The sequence below is a fragment of the Mus caroli genome, chromosome 16, assembly GCF_900094665.2.
Source record: "Mus caroli chromosome 16, CAROLI_EIJ_v1.1, whole genome shotgun sequence".
Lineage (NCBI taxonomy): Eukaryota > Metazoa > Chordata > Mammalia > Rodentia > Muridae > Mus > Mus caroli.
The window spans coordinates 45438422-45457392 of NC_034585.1; the positions used below are offsets into that span (position 1 = coordinate 45438422).

General features: G+C 40.3%; 1 protein-coding gene across 1 annotated transcript in view; it reads left to right on the top strand.

The window, feature by feature from the left end:
- The window catches only part of Morc1 (MORC family CW-type zinc finger 1), a 188581-nt gene that overhangs the window by 78249 nt on the left and 91361 nt on the right, over positions 1–18971 (top strand). The window contains exon 14 of the mRNA XM_021185413.1: positions 3887–4041. Within this exon, the coding sequence (XP_021041072.1) occupies positions 3887–4041 (155 nt within the window). The remainder of the gene's footprint in view (positions 1–3886; positions 4042–18971) is intronic.

An 18971-nucleotide genomic window follows, 5' to 3' on the forward strand; every position in this document is an offset into this window, starting at 1 on the left:
AAACTCAAAGACAAAAACCACATGATCATCTTGTTAGATGCAGAGAAAGCGTTTGACAAAATCCAACAGCCATTCATGATAAAAGTCTTGGAAAGATCAGGAATTCAAGGCTCATATCTAAACATAATAAAAGCAATCTACAGCAAACCAGTAGTGAACATCAAAGTAAATGGAGAGAAGCTGGAAGCAATCCCACTAAAATCAGGGACTAGACAAGGCTGCCCACTTTCTCCATACCTATTCAATATATTACTTGAAGTCCTAGCCAGAGCAATTTGACAACAAAAGGAGGTCAAGGGGATACAAATTAGAAAGGAAGAAGTCAAATATCACTATTTGCAGATGGTATGATAGTATATATAAGTGATCCTAAAAATTCCACCAGAGAACTCCTAAACCTGATAAACAACTTCAGTGCAGTAGCTGGATATAAAATTAACTCAAACAAGTCAATGGACTTTCTCTACAAAAAGGAGAAATAGGCTGAGAAAGAAATTAGGGAAACAACACCCTTCAAAATAGTCACAAATAATATTAAATATCTTGGTGTGAATCTAACTAAGCAAGTGAAAGATCTTTACTATAAGAACTTCAAGTCTCTGAAGAAAGAAATCAAAGAAGATTTCAGAAGATGGAAAGATCTCCCATGCTCATGGATTGGCAAGATCAATATAGTGAAAATGGCTATCTTGCAGAAAGCAATCTACAGATTCAATACAATCCCCATCAAAATTCCAACTAAATTCTTCACTGAGTTAGAAAGTGCAATTTGCAAATTCATCTGGAATAACAAAAAACCTAGGATAGCAAAACCTCTTCTCAATGATAAAAGAATCTCTGGTGGAATCATCATGCCTGACCTAAAGCTGTACTACAGAGCAATTGTGATAAAAAAACAAAACAAAACAAAACAAAACTGCATGGTACTGGTATAGCGACAGACAGGTAGACCAATGGAATAGAATTGAAGATCCAGAAATGAACTCACACACCTATGGTCACTTGATCTTTGACAAGGAAGCTAAAACATCCAGTTGAAAAATGACAGCATTTTCAACAAATGGTGCTGGCACAACTGGTAGTTATCATGTAGAAGAATGCGAATTGATCCATTCTTATCTCCTTGTAGTAAGGTCAAATCTAAGTGGATCAAGGAACTCCACATAAAACCAGAGACACTGAAACTTATAGAGGAGAAAGTGGGGGAAAGCTTTGAAGATAGGGGCACAGGGAAAAAATTCCTGAATAGAACAGCAATGGCTTGCGCTGTAAAATCAAGAATTGACAAATGGGACCTCATGCAAAGCTTCTGCAAGGCAAAAGACACTGTCAATAAGACAAAAAGGCCACCAACAGATTGGGAAAGGATCTTTATCAATCCTAAATCAGATAGGGGACTAATATCCAATATATATAAAGAACTCAAGAAGCTGGACTCCAAAAAACCAAATAAGCCCATTAAAAAATGGGGCACAGAGCTAAACAAAGAATTCTCAACTGAGGAATACCGAATGACTGAGAAGCACCAGAAAAAATGTTCAACATCCTTAATCATCAGGGAAATGCAAATCAAAACAACCCCAAAATTCCACCTCACACCAGTCAGAATGGATAAGAGCAAAAATTCAGATGACAGCAGATGCTGGAGAGGATGTGGAGAAAGAGGAACACTCCTCCATTGTTGGTGGGATTGCAAGCTGGTACAACCACTCTGGAAGTCAGTTGGTCCTCAGAAAATTGGACATAGTAATACTGGAGGATCAAGCAATACCTCTCCTGGGCATATACCCAGAAGATGTTCCAACTTGTCATAAGAACACATGCTCTACTATGTTCATAGCAGCCTTATTTATAATAGCCAGAAGCTGAAAAGAACCCAGATGTCCCTCAACAGAGGAATGGATACAGAAAATGTGGTACATTTACACAATGGAGTACAACTCAGTTATTAAAAACAATGAATTTATGAAATTCCTAGGCAAATGGATGGACCTGGAGGGTATCATTCTGAGTGAGGTAACCCAATCACAAAAGAACTCACATGATATGCACTCACTGATAAGTGGATATTAGTCCAGAAACTTAGAAAACCCAAGATATAATTTGCAAAACACATGAATCTCAAGAAGGAAGAACAAAGTGTGGACAATTCGCCCCTTCTTAGAATTGGGAATAAAACATTCTTGGAAGGAGTTACAGAGACAAAGTTTGGAGCTGAGACCAAAGGATGGACCATCCAAAGAGTGCTCTACCTGGGGGTCCATCCCATAATCAGCCACCAAACGCAGACACTATTGCATACGCCAGCAAGATTTTGCTGAAAGGACCCTGATATTGCTGTCTCTTGTGAGGCTATGCTAGTGCCTGGCAAACACAGAAGTGGATGCTCACAGTCAGCTATTGGATGGAACAAAGGGCCCCCAATGGAGGAGCTAGAGAAAGTACCCAAGGAATTGAAGGGGTCGGCAACCCTATAGGTGGAACAACAATATGAACTAACCAGTACCCACAGAGCTCCTGTGTCTAGCTGTATTTTTAGCAGAAGATGGCCTACTCGGCCATCATTGGGAAAAGAGGCCCCTTGGTCTTGCAAACTGTCCTAGTACAGGGGAAATACCAGGACCAAGAAGTGGGAGTGGGTCAGTAAGGGAGTGGGGGCTAATAGGGGACTTTTGGAATAGCATTTGAATTGTAAGTGAAGTAAATACCTAATAAAAAATTGTGGGAATATCTTAGCGCAGTTAGCTTAGCAATTGCTAACAAGTTTCCTGTCCTTAGATCTTCCCACTATTGGCCTTCGCATGCTGTTCAGGCATGAATGCTAAAGTCCTTTCTTTGATTACCTAATTAACACTGGGCCCTATTGTCACACCTGTCTGTCACTTTTCACATAATTTAGTACTCAATTTATTTCCCTAAAACCACTTATCACCTGGTAACATGATCCCTGTACATTTACCTATTTGCTAATGTCATGGTTGTCATTCTTCAGTGAATGAGACCTAGGGACCTTGTCTTTTTTGCTTTTGTCTAAGTCCCTAGTTCCTGGGACAGGTCCAGGTGCTAACTTTGAATGGCTGTGTGAATACATGGATGGATAAATGAATAAATGAATGTTGTGTGAGAAGGGCAGTAAGAAAACAGGAAAGTCACATCAGGCCTTCTGTTTGAGACATAAATTTAGACTCACAGAGCATGTTACCAAGAAGGACATGGTAGAAGAGAAAAGTTGTGAAATATGGAGCCGTCAGGGGCCTCAAGTTGAGAAAGAGTGCTATATCCTATGGCAAAAGCAATGAGGAACCAACCTCCTGTATTCTGGGACATGGGGGGGCTTTCCCCCAAACCCTGTAATGCTAAAATTGAGAATACCCCAGGTGGATGTATACCCTGTGCCTCTTATCACCCTCGGGGCCTGTTACGTCCCCTTACTCGAGCTCTGTGAATGCCTAAGAGCCTCTGTAATAGTGAGATGTGTAGTCTGATGATGAAATGGGAACAAAGAAAGTAGTTCTTTTTGTCCAGTGTCAAGCTTAAAGGTGCACGTTGGGTCACTGCATGAAGATACTGGGGTTATGGTTGGTTTTGCTAAAATTTATTCCTTTTTACCAACCTGGGATCCCCACAAAAGTACCAGGTTTGGGAAGAGTATTGTTATCAGGCCTGTAACATTCTGAGGTAACATCGTAGAACAGAACCAAGCTCACTAGAAATCACTGTGGATAATGAACTATCTTTAAGTTAGCATAATTATTTCGATGTGGTCCATACCAAGACAGTGTATTTATTTGTGGAAGACTTGACTGCAAGTATCCAGTGCATGTTTGCCTTTTCTTTTTCTTTAGCCTGATTTTTACAAAGTTCATACATGTGTTTACTCCCTCAGACTTGGTGCAGGTGTAATTGGAATTGTGAACATACCCTTGGAGATCATGGAACCATCCCATAATAAACAAGAATTCCTCAATGTCCAAGAATACAGTCATCTACTAAAAGTCATGGGACAGTACTTGATCCAGTACTGTAAGGACATTGGGATCAGTGAGTATTCTGTGGTTATAGTAAGAATTGAGGGGCTCAAACTTGGGATTTATTTAAGGTAAAAAGATTATATTGATTCAAGTAACCAGTAGCCCAAAGCTGTGAAGAAAGGCTTCTGCTTTAAAAACCTAACAGGAAGACTGGGAATTTGGCGTAGTTATAGAACCCTTGTTTAACTGTGGAATCTGTCCTCAGTCGTAGAAAAACAAATCAATAAAAAGTGAAAAGAGTTAGTTCATATTGATGTTCCTTCTATGGGGCTTCAGCTCCCTGGGTACCTTCTCTAGATCCTTCACTGGGGACCTTGTGCTCTGTCCAATGGATGACTGTGAGCATCCACTTCTGTATTTGCCAGGCACTGGCAGAGCCTCACAGGAGACAGCTATATCAGGCTCCTGTCAGCAGGCTCTTGTTGGCATCTGCCTAGTGTCTGGGTTTGGTGGTTGTTTATGGAATGGATACCCAAGTGAGGCAGTCTCTGGATGGTCATTTCTTCAGGCTCTGCTCCAGACTTTGTCTCTATAACTCCTTCCATGGGTATTTTGTTCCCCCTTCTAAAAAGGATTCTGAACTTCTGGGCTAATATTCACTTATCAGTGAATGCATATCATATGTGTTCTTTTGTTATTTGGTTACCTCACCCAAGATGATAACCTCCAGATCCATCCATTTGCCTAAGAATTTCATAAATTAATTGTTTTAATTGCTGAGTAGTACTCCATTGTGTGAATGTACCACATTTTCTGTATCCATTCCTCTGTTGAGGGACATCTGGGTTCTAACCAGTACCCCCAGAGCTCCTTGGAACTATACTGCCAATCAAAGAAAACACATGGTGGAACTTGTGGCTCTATATGTATATATGTAGCAGAGGATGGCCTAGTCGGTCATCAATGGGAGGAGAGGCCCTTGGTCCTGTGAAGGTTCTATGCCCCAGTATAGGGGAATATCAGGACCAAGAATGGGAGTGGTTGGGTTGGGGAGAGGGGGGGAGATAGGGGATTTTCAGAGGGGAAACTAGGCAAGGAGATAACATTTGAAATGTAAGTAAAGAAAATACCTTAAAAAAACCCAAAAAACCACATTTATATGTGTGTATATGTGTTATGTGAACAGACACCAAAAACACAGCAACTCTAATAAAGAACTACATTTAATTGGGGAAAAAATGTGAAAAGGGAGCCAATTTCAGAATCTTCCCCAGAATATCACATAAAAAATCAAAGCATCAGTTGGGCATTGTGGTGCACATCTTTAATTCCAACACTTGGTGGGTAGAGGCAAGTGGATTTCTTTGAAATCTAGTACAGCCTAGTCTACATAGGGAATTGCTAGCCACCCAGGACTACATGGTAAGTCAGTCTCTCTCTCTCTCTCTCTCTCTCTCTCTCTCTCTCCTTTCTCCTTTCTGTCTCTCTCTCACACACATGCACATGCACACACACCACACACACACATGCACACACAAAAACAGATTAGAAATTTCAAGAGGAAAGCAATTGGAAAGCAGTGTGTTGTGGTAGCTGATCTTGGCAGAGGGAGGCAGAGGGAGGCAGAGGGAGGCAGAGGGAGGCAGAGGGAGGCAGAGGGAGGCAGAAGAATGTTTCCAAGAGATAGAGGAAACCCCTCAGAGAGTCTCCTGAGACTCCACAGTCTTCCCAGAGCACATAATCCTACATGCTCCTAAGAATCCCTTGCCATCACATACCATGAAATAATTCATATCAACTCATGTGACAGTACATAGGTCAAATGGTATTCTGTAGGTCAAAAACTTAGTGAGGATACCAACACTGGTAACAGTTCAATTAAAACTAAATCTTTCTAAACTTAAAAGATAAACAACAGTTATCTGGAAAATTTGACCTGTGTCACCTCACTTCCCAGACATACTTAAACAATGACTTGCTGCTCTGTGTATTACACAAATACTTTTTTTCTTTTTTTCGGGACAGGTTTTCTCTGTATAGCACAGGCTGTCCTGGAACTCACTTTGTAGTTCAGGCTGGCCTCGAACTCAGAAATCCCAAGTGCTGGGATTAAAGGTGTGTGCCACCATGCCCGGCTACACAAATACTTTTTAACATAGGCAGACAACACTTCGTTTATATAAAGGAGATGTGTTAGCTACTATGAATCTGTTCAGTGATTGGTTTGAAGTATGTATAATACAAGTGTATCAAATATAGTTTTTCTATCTCCAGGACAACTTAAGATGTTATTATTGCTCTGCTTGAAGTAGTAACTTTAGAGTGTTTTTTTTTTCTTATGTACTCATTGTATTTCCACCTGAAAATTCCTCACCAGCAACACAGAGGGATGTGTTACACAGAAGGATGTGTTACACAGAAGGATGTGTAAATTCACAGGACAACAGAGCAAACAGGTACCCTACCAAGGGTGTGCTTGATGTGGTCTGTGTTGTGACCTATGGAGTAGCAGCATCCATACTGTATACATCTCCCCCTCAGAGACATATGTGAAGTTATACAAGGCACAGGAATTACCACAATGATTGACAGGCTCTATTTTAAGCTTTAGAACATATAGAAGAATATAAATATAAACATAATTATAATTATAAACAGTGAGAGAGAAGCCAAGCCTTTGCTCCTTGGTTTTCAAGTGCTTTCATTGTACAGACTAGAAACTGTGAGCACCACAGAGAGGATGTGATGAGAACGAGCACCTCATATGCAGACCTTAACCTCCCAGCCTTGTAGTAAGGAATGAAGTCCCCAGAAAGAGGTAGAATACTTGGGGTAGTCTAGTGTGTGTGTGTGTGTAGTTTACTCAACCCCTTTCCCTGGTGTGTAGGTACCATTTCTCCTAGTCAGATGTTACTTAGCATGTCCATGTCAACTCTATTATTTCCTGTCCCTATTCTATCTGTAACACATGCCCCACTTTCCTTTAAAATCCTCTCAAGTGATATAATATGGCTCAAAATAAATACTTTATCTGTTTCTATTAATATTAATATTAGTAATATTGTGTTTTAAATCTTATAACTCTCTATGGATTAATTTCGGGATGAAGAATGCTTTTTAACAACATTCCTTCCTGGAAGGAAGACAATGGGAGTAGGTAGCAAGCATGGACCATGGTCCATTCACTATAAATTAGAATTCAATCATTAAGAGGAACCAAGGAGCAGCCTGGGACAGGATCCTTCTGGTTTCCTTTGTGCCCGGAGCTGTTCCTGTGCTGCAGCTCTCCATACCCAAATACCACTGAGAGAGAGCAGGTCTCCCAGGAGTGCTGACACACCTGTTAGCACAGGTAAGACCTGTGGCCAAGAGGCCCAAGAGGGACCGGCCCAGATCCACCAGGACACAGGAACCAAAAAACAGCCAGGGACAGGATCCTTCAGGTTTCTGTCTGCACCCCCTGAGCTGACCCTGTGCCACAGCTCTCCATACCTAAATTCTTCCCAGAGAGAACTGTTCTCTCAGAACTACTGACACACAGGCTTGCAGGAGGGACAAGACACAGTCAGAGACAGCAAGGTCAGCTAATACCAGAGATAACCAGATGATGAGAGGCAAGGGTAAGAGCATAAGCAACAGAAACCAAGGCTACTTGGCACCATCAGAACCCAGTTCTCCCACCCTGTGAGCCCTGGATACCCCAACCCACCAGAAAAGCAAAACTCTGATTTAAAATCAGATCTCATGATGGTGATAGAGGACTTTAAGAAGGACATAAATAACACCCTTACAGAAATACAGGAGAATTCAGTCATTGAGGTGTGGCCTGATAGTTTCAGTGATCTTCACCAGAATAGCAAAAATTATGTAATGCTTGACTAATACTCTTAAAACCAGTACAACAGGCCACAGGGTTTTAATGAAAAGCATTTGAGAGGTTTTTTTCCCCCTTATAAATAAAAGATGCAATCTTTGTATTTGATTTTAATCTGATCTGTTTCTATGGAAAACTGGGCCCTTGTAAAACTCTGAATCAGCAGAAAGAGAAATGCAGAAAGAATGACTTTGTGTCATTTCGCAGCATTTCTTTTTTTTTTTTTTTTTTGACACAATGGATCCTAAGGAAATCAGAAGTAGTTTTCTCCAGGGCTGACCTTACCTCACTGTTGGCTACTGTTTCCTAAATTCTTCTGTATCCTAATGATGCTATTGCTATTCATCAGCTTTGAAGAGTAGGGAGGGAAGAAGATAGAAATCATGGAGTAAAACATCAAATGACATTTGAGGTTGAATGAAATCTATTATGTAATAGATAACATTTGTTATTAAATGTGGATTGGAATTGAACTGATTGCTAAAGCGCGATCTATGATGTAATGGACATAGTCTTTCTCAACAAAATTCACCATGTTCTTAGTTAACAACAACCCCCCCCCAAAAAAAAAATCACTCAGCCTAGTCACATTCATCTCCTTAACTTCACTGTTGCTTAGCCCTGAAGCATGGCTTCCAGAGTTGCAAAGATGTTACCTCCTTCAAACTTCCTGTGAATCTCAGTATCACAGCATTTTAAAATATCCTCATACCTCTTCAGCTTTCTCATGGTTGCTCATTCAACCAGCTGCTGTAGGGGTGAGTGTTCTAGAGCTGTGCCGCAGACCCTCTGGGCCCCTTTGTCTGTGTGGAACGGGTCTCTAGTCTCGGGTGGGCAAAGCGTCAGATGAATGACAAACAGATGCACACAGAGCTGACCAGTCAAACCTGATCTACCTTGTGTAGCAACTTTTAATCCTGTTGCCATGGTCTGAATGTTGTGTCCACCCCACATTAATAACTTGAAACCCTGACTCCCCAAAAGGATGGTGTAGGAGGAGGGCTCTCCTGGAAGTAGTTGGGTTCTGATAGCTGAGGACTCATGATTGTGATTCCTATTAAAAAAAGAGAGCAAGTAAGAGGAGGGGAGGGTGTGTGTGTGCCATCCCTGGACCAGGAAGTGAGTCCACACCTACAAATCTGCCAGCACATTTTTCTTGGACTTGCAGCCTTCAGCACTGCGAGGAACAAATTTGCATTGCTTATAAATTGCCCAGTCTATGTGGCCCAAATCAACCAAAGACACAGGGCTAACCTGCTGTGACAAACAATTAGAAACAGAATGGTTGCCTAATGGAGACAAATAAGAGGGAAGCTGCAGCCAATGTCTGGCAAGCTTTAGGGTTTGTGCTAATGTTGGAGATTGGTTCTAATGCTTTCTCTTAATTTAGCCTCCAAAAGCAGGAATCTGCATGTCTAAATGCTGAAGGACTCTGTCCCCAATTGGTTTTTGATTGATCAATAAATAGCCAATGGCTGGATAGAATGAAAGAGGTGGAACTTCTAGGTTCCAGGAGGAAGACCAGGGGAGGAGGAGAAAGGGCTGCCAGGAGAAGGGCTTAGAAGGACCACACTGGGAAGGAACAGGAGGGAGTAACAGCCAAAATGTAGGTACAAGAAGGAAAGTGGCCCCCAGAAGGCCTGCCCAGAAACATCTTGGGTAACAAAGAGAGGGGGCCACCCAGAAGGAGCCAGGGAACCAAAGATAAAATATGGATTTTAGAGGTATTAAGCCAGGAATACCAGAGGGGCATACTTCATAGCTGCTGAGAGTTTTAGAAGTGCCCCGACATTTAGCTAGTCAAGGCATATCAAAATTAAGCTGGCATGTGTGTCTTTCATCGTGAATCCAGAGGGCTCTGGCAGGTGACTGGAAGCACCCTCACTTCACCACTACAGGCTAAGGAATGATACATCTCTGAGGAAGTGATTATTTCTGAAGGAGGAAAAAGAGTGGACAGACAAACTTGACTCTTCCCACACAGGCTATGGGATATAGGGTTAAAGTCTTCTCAGTTGTTGGCCCTTAAGATCTTTAAAGGTAAATCATATCTCTCTTCTGCCTTTTCAGCCTTACTTATAGCTCCAAATTCATTGTTATTCTTCATGTGGACAGAATTTATGATTTCTACCATTCTGGCATTTATACTTTGAGGTATCACCTGGAGGAAAGTGTTCTAGAGCAAGCATAGACAGCCTTGACTGCAATGAGATCATCTCTTTCTTTGGAGTAATTGCATTGTTTTCAGTGTAGCTTGGTGATACGGTAACTCTCTTTTAAACATTTATTTATTTATGCACTTGGTAGCCCAATATCAACCCTTCCTCTTCCCACAGTACCCCCTCATGGAAATCCTTCCCCCATTCCAACTTTCCCTTCTCTTGAAGGGGATTAGGTGTACCCTCTCCCATTGAGGCCAGACAAAGCAGTTCTGTTAGGGGTGCTAGATTCGCAGGCAGGCAGGCAGGCAGGCAGGCAGGCAGGCAGGCAGGCAGGCAGGCAGGCAGGCAGGCAGGCAGGAAACAGGCTCAGGGACAGCCCTTGATTCAGCTGGTGGTGGACCCAGGTGAAGACCAAGCTGCTCATCTCCTGTATATATGCAAGGGGTATGGATCCAACCCATGTTTACTCTTTGGCTGGTGATTCAATCTCTGAGAGACTCCAACAGTTCAGGTTAGTTGTCTCTGTTGGTCTTCCTCTAGAGTAAGTCCCTGTCCATTTCAAGTTCTTCAGTCCTTCTCCCAACTCTTTCACAGGATTCCTCAACTTCATGTAATGTTTGGGTGTGAGTCTCTGTATCTCTTTCCACTGGCTGGGTGGAGCCTCTCAGAGGACAGTTATGTTAGGTTCCCATCTTCAGTCATAAAAGATTAACGTTAATACTGTCAGCAATTGGTTTTGCCCATGGAATGGGTCTCAATTTGAGACAGTCATTGGTTGTCCATTCTTTCAGTCTCTGTTCTATCTTTGCCCCTGCCTTGTAGGCATGATATATTTTGGGTTGAAGGTTTTGTGGGTGGTTAGCTATCCTTATCCCTCCACTGGGAATCCTGCCCCTGGAAGTGGCTACTCCAGGATCCAAATCCCTCACTGCTAGGAATATAGCATAGACCCTCTGGGACGTCTCCTCATCCCAGAGATTGCCCCCTCGCCCCTGCCGATCTCCCATCTCTCTCCCCTGTTCTCCTTACATATGATCTCCTCACCACCATCCTCACCCTCCCATCTTTCACCCAGATCCTTCTATCCATTGATATCCAATATCTATTTTGTTTCCCCTTCTGAGAAAGATGTAACCATCCTCTCTTGGGATCTCCTTGTTATTGGGTTGTTTGGGTCTGTTGATTATAGCATGATTCTCCTGTATTTTATGGCTAATATTTACTTATAAGTGAGTGCATAACATGTATGTCCTTTTGGGTCATGGTCATCTCACTCATTTGCCTGCAAAATTCATATCCTTGATTTTAATGACTGAGCCGTATTCCATTGTGTAGATATACTACATTTTCTGTATCCATTCTTCAGTTGAGAGACATCAAGGTTGTTTCCTGTTTCTGGCTACTACCAATAAAGCTCTATGGAATAGTTGAGCAAGTGTCCTTGTGGGATGGTGGAGCATCTTTTGGGTATATGCCCAGGAGTGGAATAGCTGGGTCTTGAGGTAGAACTATGCCAAATCTTCTTAAACAAAAAATAAAAAAAGAGAGAGAGATAAAGAGAGAAAGAAAGAAAGAAAGAAAGAAAGAAGGAAAGGAAAGGAAAGGAAAGAAAAGAAGAAAAGAAAAGAAAAGAAAAGAAAAGAAAAGAAAAGAAAAGAAAAGAAAAGAAAAGAAGGGGCTGGTGAGATGGCTCAGTGGGTAAGAGCACCCGACTGCTCTTCCNAAGGTCCAGAGTTCAAATCCCAGCAACCACATGGTGGCTCACAACCATCTGTAACGATATCTGATGCCCTCTTCTGGTGTGTCTGAAGACAGCTACAGTGTACTTACATGTAATAAATAAATAAATCTTTAAAAAAAAAAAGAAAAGAAAAGAAAAGAAAAGAGGAAAAGAAAAGCTCCCAAATTGATTTACAGAGTGGTTGTACAATTTGCATGTCCACCAGCAATGCAGGAGTGTTTCCTTTGCTCCACAACCTTGCTGTCACGTGCTGTCCTTTGAGTTTTTGATCTTATCAATTCAGATGGATGTAAGGTGGAATCTCAGAATCATTTTGATTTTCATTTCCCTGATGGCTAAGGTTATTCAACATTTCTTTAGGTGCTTGTTGGCCATTTGCTATTCCCATGTTAAGAATTCTGTTTAGTTCTGTACCCCAGTATTTCATTTGTTATTTGGATTGTTTGTGTTAACTTCTTGAGTTCTTTATATATTTTGGGTATTAGCCCTTTGTCAGTTTAGGGTTAGTGAAGATCTTTTCCCAATCTGTAGGTTGTCATTTGTTCTAGTGACATCCTTTATGTTACAGATGCTTTTCAGTTTCATGAGCTCCCATTTATTAATTCTTGACCTTAATGCCTGAGCCATTGGTGTTCTGCTCAGGAATTTGTCTCCTGTACCAACGATTTCAAGGCTATTCCCCACTTTCTCTTCTATTTGATTTAGTGTATCTCATTTTATGTTGAGGTCTTTGATCCATTTGGACTTGAGTTTTATGCAGTGTGATAAGTGTGATCTGTTTGCATTCTTCTACATACAGATATCCAGTTAGTACAGTACCATTTGTTGATGGTACTCTCCCTACTCAATTGTATAGTTTTTGCTCCTTTGCCAAAAATGAAGTGTCCATAGATATGTGGATTTCTTTCTGGGTCTTTGAAATCAATTCCATTGATCTGCCTTTCTTTTTATATATCAGTACTATGCATTGCTTGTTACTATTTCTCTGTAATACAGCTTGAAGTCAGGGATAGTAATACCTCCAGAATTTCTTGTATTCTTCAGGATCATTTTAGCTATCCTGGGGTTTTTTTTTTTTTTCTATATGAAGATCAGAATTGCTCTTTTAAAGTTTATAAAAAAAAACTGTGTTGGAATTTTGATAAGGATTTCATTGAATGTATGGGTTGCTTTTGATAAGATGACCATGTGTACTATCTTAATTCCACTGATCCATGTGTAAGGGCAATTTTTTCACCTTCTGATATCTTCCTCAATTTCTTTCTTCAGAAACTTGAAGTTCTTGTTATACAGGTTCTTTCACTTGCTTGGTTAGAGTTACATTATGGTATTTGATGTTATTTGTAGATATTGTGAAGAGTCCTGTTGTCCTAACTTCTTTCTCAGCCTGTTTATGGCTGGGGTAGAGTAGGGCTACTGATTTCTTTGAGATAATTTTGTATCTAGCCACTTTCCTGAAGGTGTTTTTCAGCTGTAGGTGTTCTACAGTGGAATTTTTGGGGTCACTTATGTATATACTATGGTATCATCTGCAAACAGTGATACTTTGACTTCTTCCTTTCTGATTTGTATCCCTTTGATCTCCTTTTGTTTTTTATTGTTCTAGCTAGAACTTCAAATGCTATAGTGAAGAGATATGGGGAAAATGGACAGCCTTGTCCCTGATTTTAGTGGAAATGTTTAAGTTTCTCTCCATTTAATTCTATGTTGACTATTGGCTTTCTGCATATTGCCTTTATTGTGTCTAGGTATGTACCTTGTATCCATGCTGTCTCCAAGACTTTTATCATGAAGAGGTGTTGGATTTTGTCAAATGCCTTTTTGACATCTAGTGAGAAGACCATGAGTTTTTTTCCAATTTGTTTATAAGGTGATTATGTTGGTGGATTTTCATATATTGAATCACCCTTGCATCCCTGGAATTAAGCCTACTTGATCATGGTGTATGATGTCTTTGATGTGTTCCTGGATTTGGTCTGTAGGTATTTTATTGAGTATTTTTACATCAATGTTCATGTTTTGTGTATCTGTTGAGGCTTGCTTTGTGATCAGTTTTATGCTCAATTTAGGAAAATGTTCTGTGAAGTGCTGAGAAGAAGGTATATCCTTTTGTGTTTGGGTGAAATGTTATATAGATATATGTTTGGTCCATTTTGAATCATAACCTCTGTTTCATTTTTCTGTTTAGTTTCTGTCTCAGTGACCTGTCCATTGGTGAGAAGGTGGTGTTGAGGTCTCCCAATATTAATGTGTAGGTTTCTATGTGTGATTTATGCTTTAGTAATGTTTCTTTTACAAACATGGGTACCCTTGCATTTGGAGCATGGATGTTCAGATTTGTGATGTCCTCTTGGTGGATTTTTCCATTGACGAGTATTAAGTGTCCTTAATACTGTCTCTTTCAATTACTTTCCATTGAAAAGTCTATTTTATTAGATATTAGAATGGCTAATGGGTATGCTGCCTTGGAAAACCTTTTTTCAGCCCTTTATACTGACATAATGGCTATTTTTGTTGCTGAGATGGGGGGGGGCATTGTATATAGCTGAATGATGGATTCTGTTTTTTGCATCCATTATGTTAACCTGTGCTTTTTTTAAAAATAGTGAACTGAGTTCCTTGGTGTTGAGAGATATTAGTGACCAGTGATTGTTAGTTCCTATTATTTTGATGTTGGTGTTTGTTGAGTGTGTATGTGTGTGTGTATTTCTCTTCTATTGGTTTTAATGTATGAATTAATTTTTCTTGTGTTTTCTTTAATATAGATAGCCTCATTGGGTTGGAGTTTCCCTTCTAGTATCCTCTGTAGGGCTGGGTTAGTAGAAAATTATTGTTTAAATTTGGTTTTGAAATGGAATATCTTAGTGTCTCCATCTATAATGATTGAATGTTTTTTTCTGTATATAGTAATCTGGGCTGACATCTGCGTTCTTTTAGGGTCTGCAGCACATCTTCCCAGGCCCTGCTAGCTTTTAGATTCTCAGATGAGAAATTCTGATAGGTCTGCCTTTATATGTTACTTGGTCTTTTCCCCTTGCCACATTTAAAATTCTTTGTTGTATATATTTAGTGTTTTGATTATTATGTGGTGGAGGGATTTTCTTTTCTTGTTTCATTTGTTTGGTGTTCTGTAAGCTTCTTGTCCCTTTATGGGTATCTCTTTCTTTTAGTTTGGCAAATTTTCTTCTATGATTTTGCTGAAGATGTTTTCTAGGCCTTTGAGCTAGGAATCTTCTTCTATTCCTATTATTCTTAGGTTTGGTCTTTTCATGGTATCCCAAATTGCCTGGATGTTTTGTGTCATGAACTTTTTAGATTATGCATTTTGACTGGTATATTAATTTCTTCTATTGTATAATTTACACCTGAGATTCTCTTTTCCATCTCCTGTATTTTGTTGGTGATGCTTATGTCTGTAGTTCCTTTTTCTTTCTTACAGTTTCCATCTCCAGGATTACTTCAGTTTGTGTTTGCTTTATTACTTCTATTTCCCTTTTTAGGTCTTGGACAGTTTTATTCATATCCTTCACCTGCTTGAAATATTTTCCTGTATTTTCTTAAGGGGTTTATTCATGTCCTTTTTAAAGGCCTCTATTATCTTTATAAGATTGGATTAAAGATCCTCTTCTCGTGCTTCAGTTTCATTAGACTATCCAGAGTTTGTTGTAGCAAGATAGGAGGGCTCTGGTGGTGCCATGTTGCCCTGGGTCTTGTTGATTGTATTCTTAGGCTGCTCTTTAGGCCTCTGGCTTTCTCTGCTGTTGGCTGGCTAATCCTATGGCAGCAGGACTTCGAAGGAAGTCAGAGGAGCTGTGGGCTAGATAATGGCGGTCAGGGTACCTGACTCTGATGGCTGTGTCTCAGACAGACTAGACACTGGCTGCAGAGTGGGATGGTGGGTGGATCTGACTCTGCAGGCTGTGTTCCAAGAAAACCAACTGGGGTGGAGGGCAGTTATGACTATGATGGGTGTTGGGACAAGGTTCCAATCCAATTAGTCTTGGAGCCCAGAAGTTTTCCACAAAGAAGCAAGACACTCTTTGGGCACCACAAGGTTCCTCTGGACCAAAGAGCAATCCTAGAGCTAGACAGTTGGGCTCAGGGGACCATTCCTGAGCCACTCACCTCCGCAGGCTGTCCTTAGGTGGACCAAGAGGAATAGTAGGCAGATCCAAACAGGATACATTAACTTTCAGCAAGCGCATTCTTGATCTTCGGTGCACTTATTGCTAACTAAAAATTTCAACAAAAAGTTTAATGTGACTTCATGTGAAACTGAATATGAGTTCATGAGTCTTATATGTACTTTGATCTTTCTGAAATAAGCATTTTTAGTCCCTTGTGCACAATTGTACATTTATTCCCATTAAATTTTATTACCTTCCTTGGCCCATTCATCTGCATTGTCAGGGTTTTATCATTCATTGCTGACTTACAGCTATATTATTATCTTACATGATTCGTGTAAAGTTAATGTCCTCTATGATTTCATGTAAATCCTGTTGTATAAGTAGGAGAAAGACAAGGACTATGGCTTTGACTAATGGTCTCCACCAAGGTGGACGTTTCTGGATCAAATTGATTCAATTACAAATTTCCCCAATTAGATTCTTACCTAAATAATACCAATTTCCAAATTTGTGCTTAATTTTGAAAGTGAAGTTTAATATTCTTACGGTGATAATATTCTCCTACTTGGACATAGCTTTCTGTGTAACAACATTTCATTTTACTGTTGATTCACTTTGGTTTCTAAGCCGTCAGAACTTCATTATAGAAAAGTACACTGCCACACCCTCCTAGGGAGTGTGGAGAACCCTAGAAACAAAAAGGTGAAAATGTGAGACAATTTTAAGATCTAGGCCAAGAAACAATTCATATCCTTTGAATTTTATTTTATAAAGTTATGAGATTTTATTTTGTTTTTAAATATTACATTATAAATATCACATCTTTGGCATTACCTTTAAAGTTTTATTATACTGTTGTGAATTGAACTGTTCAGATTGTCTTTCTGAAATTCATACTTTGAAGCCCTTCTCCCAGTACCTAGGGTATGACTCTTTGTGAAGATAGGGGCTTTAAAGAAATTCTTAGGTTAAGATGGAATTGTTACCATGGACTCTAATCCCATAAGCTCAGAATCTTTGTAAGAATACATTCAGACACATAAAGAGACTCCAGGAATGGATACAGTTAAAGAAATGACTATAGAAGAATGTGCCAGAAGGTGGCCATCTGCAAGAAAGGCGGAGACACCAGGGCCAGGGGCACACACAGGGACATGTGCACACAAAGACAAAGCTATGTGACAATACATTGAGGAAGTGGCCTTCTTGCAAGTAAGGCAGGGTACCCTAGAAGAGAATGAGAATATGTTGTTTATCCAGCTAGTCCATGAGTCCCAGCTGCTATGGCAGGCCAAGGAAAACAAGGGTTATTTCAAAATTAGAATCAAGGTAATTACATGGAAGCTCCACAAACCTCTCATTTAGCATTGACAATGATCAACTGGTGGGAAAGTGATTTCAGCTCCTTTTTTCATCTATTTCACCACTTGGATTGTGAAAGGAATAGTTCTGTAAATTCTGTACGTATATTCGTGAGTACTTTAGCATGCATTTTTAAAAGCAAGTACCCTTTAAGACCACACTTCCTCAGTATGATAAATTGTTTAATATACTATTCATATTTATAAATTATTTCCTATCTTAATATAAACCTTAGGACTCTTCTCCATTTTACATCCTTTTCTTCCCCTTTACCCCTGATGTCTGTTTTTAGGTGGAGCGGCTTTTGTTGTCTTGTGGTTCATCAGAGTATAGAATTGGCTCACTGTGTTTCTGTTTGATGTGCTCTTCTCTACTGGATTAGCTTTTGTTCTTGTAAGGTGGCAGTCTGTGCACTACAAGTTCCCATGTAGTGGTAAAGACAGTCCTCAGTCTTATGCTACCAAATGAAATGCTTAGTACCAGGAATGGGTTAATGCTGCAAGATATTTTGATCACATTGTAAACACCGGGAATATGTTATTTACTGAAAAACCCTGTTTCTAGTTGTTGTCAGCCCTTAGCCCACACCTTTAATCCTCTGACTGGAATACAGACTTGCCCTTAGGGCATACCTTAATCTCAAACATTGAAGGTAACATTAGTTTGTAGAAGGAAGCACTGTGTTTGAAAGTGATGTCTGAGTGACAGACAAAATGACCAATCAGAGAAAGAGTAGGATATGCCCAACTCTCATGGGAAGAAGACAGGGAAGCTATTTCAGGGCCAAAGCAGAGAGAGAAGAAAGCAGTTTTTTCCAGGACAGTTGTACATAGACTAGTTGCAGAGAACAAGCTAGACACAGGTGAAGACAGAATGAGCCAGAGAATGTGGAGGAGTCAGAAGATTAGAACAGATTGCCATAGTATTCGGCCAAGCAGAGCAATTGTGGAGACACAGAGAGAGAAGCCAGATTGAGTCAGTCATCTTGAAGAGGAGTTTGAGACAGAACAGCTGAGGTTGAATCAGCCAGCTAGAGATGAGAAAGAATAAGAAAGGGGAAGCTTATTCAGCAGCAAGTCTCAGAGAAGTTGAAAATATTCTAGGCCTAGATAAGATTTTTACAGACTCTAGAAGCTTCCAGGACTAGGCCTAGGTTAACAGACTGAAGCGATAAGCCTCAGAGATGACAGTTACTTCAGGTGAATAAAAGTTACAATTACAAGTTATGTCTTATCGAGTTGTTGGCCAAAGAAGTCCCATAGACATCCTAAAACATTACAGGCTGTATTGCTGATGCAAGACTTCACAACCTAACAGTAAGACCCTATTGCTGATGATGCCCACTTACTTATATCATGGGACATGGAGAAAAAGAGCTGATGCCCCACTGGAAGCTTCACCTCTACTGATTAGCATTCATGGTGTTGGAAATTACCCTGTATGCTACTGGAGGAGAAACGTATCCATCAGTTTTTTTTAAATTTTTTTATTAGATATTTTCTTCATTTACATTTCAAATGCTATCCCAAAATATACCCTCCCCCGGCCCTGCTCCCCTACCCACCCACTCCCACTTCTTGGCCCTGGCGTTCCCCTGTACTGGGGCATATAAAGTTTGCTAGACCAAGGGGCCTCTCTTCCCAATGATGGCCAACTAGGCCATCTTCTGCCACATATGCAGCTAGAGACACGAGCTCTGGGGGTACTGGTTAGTTCATTATCCAGCTACAA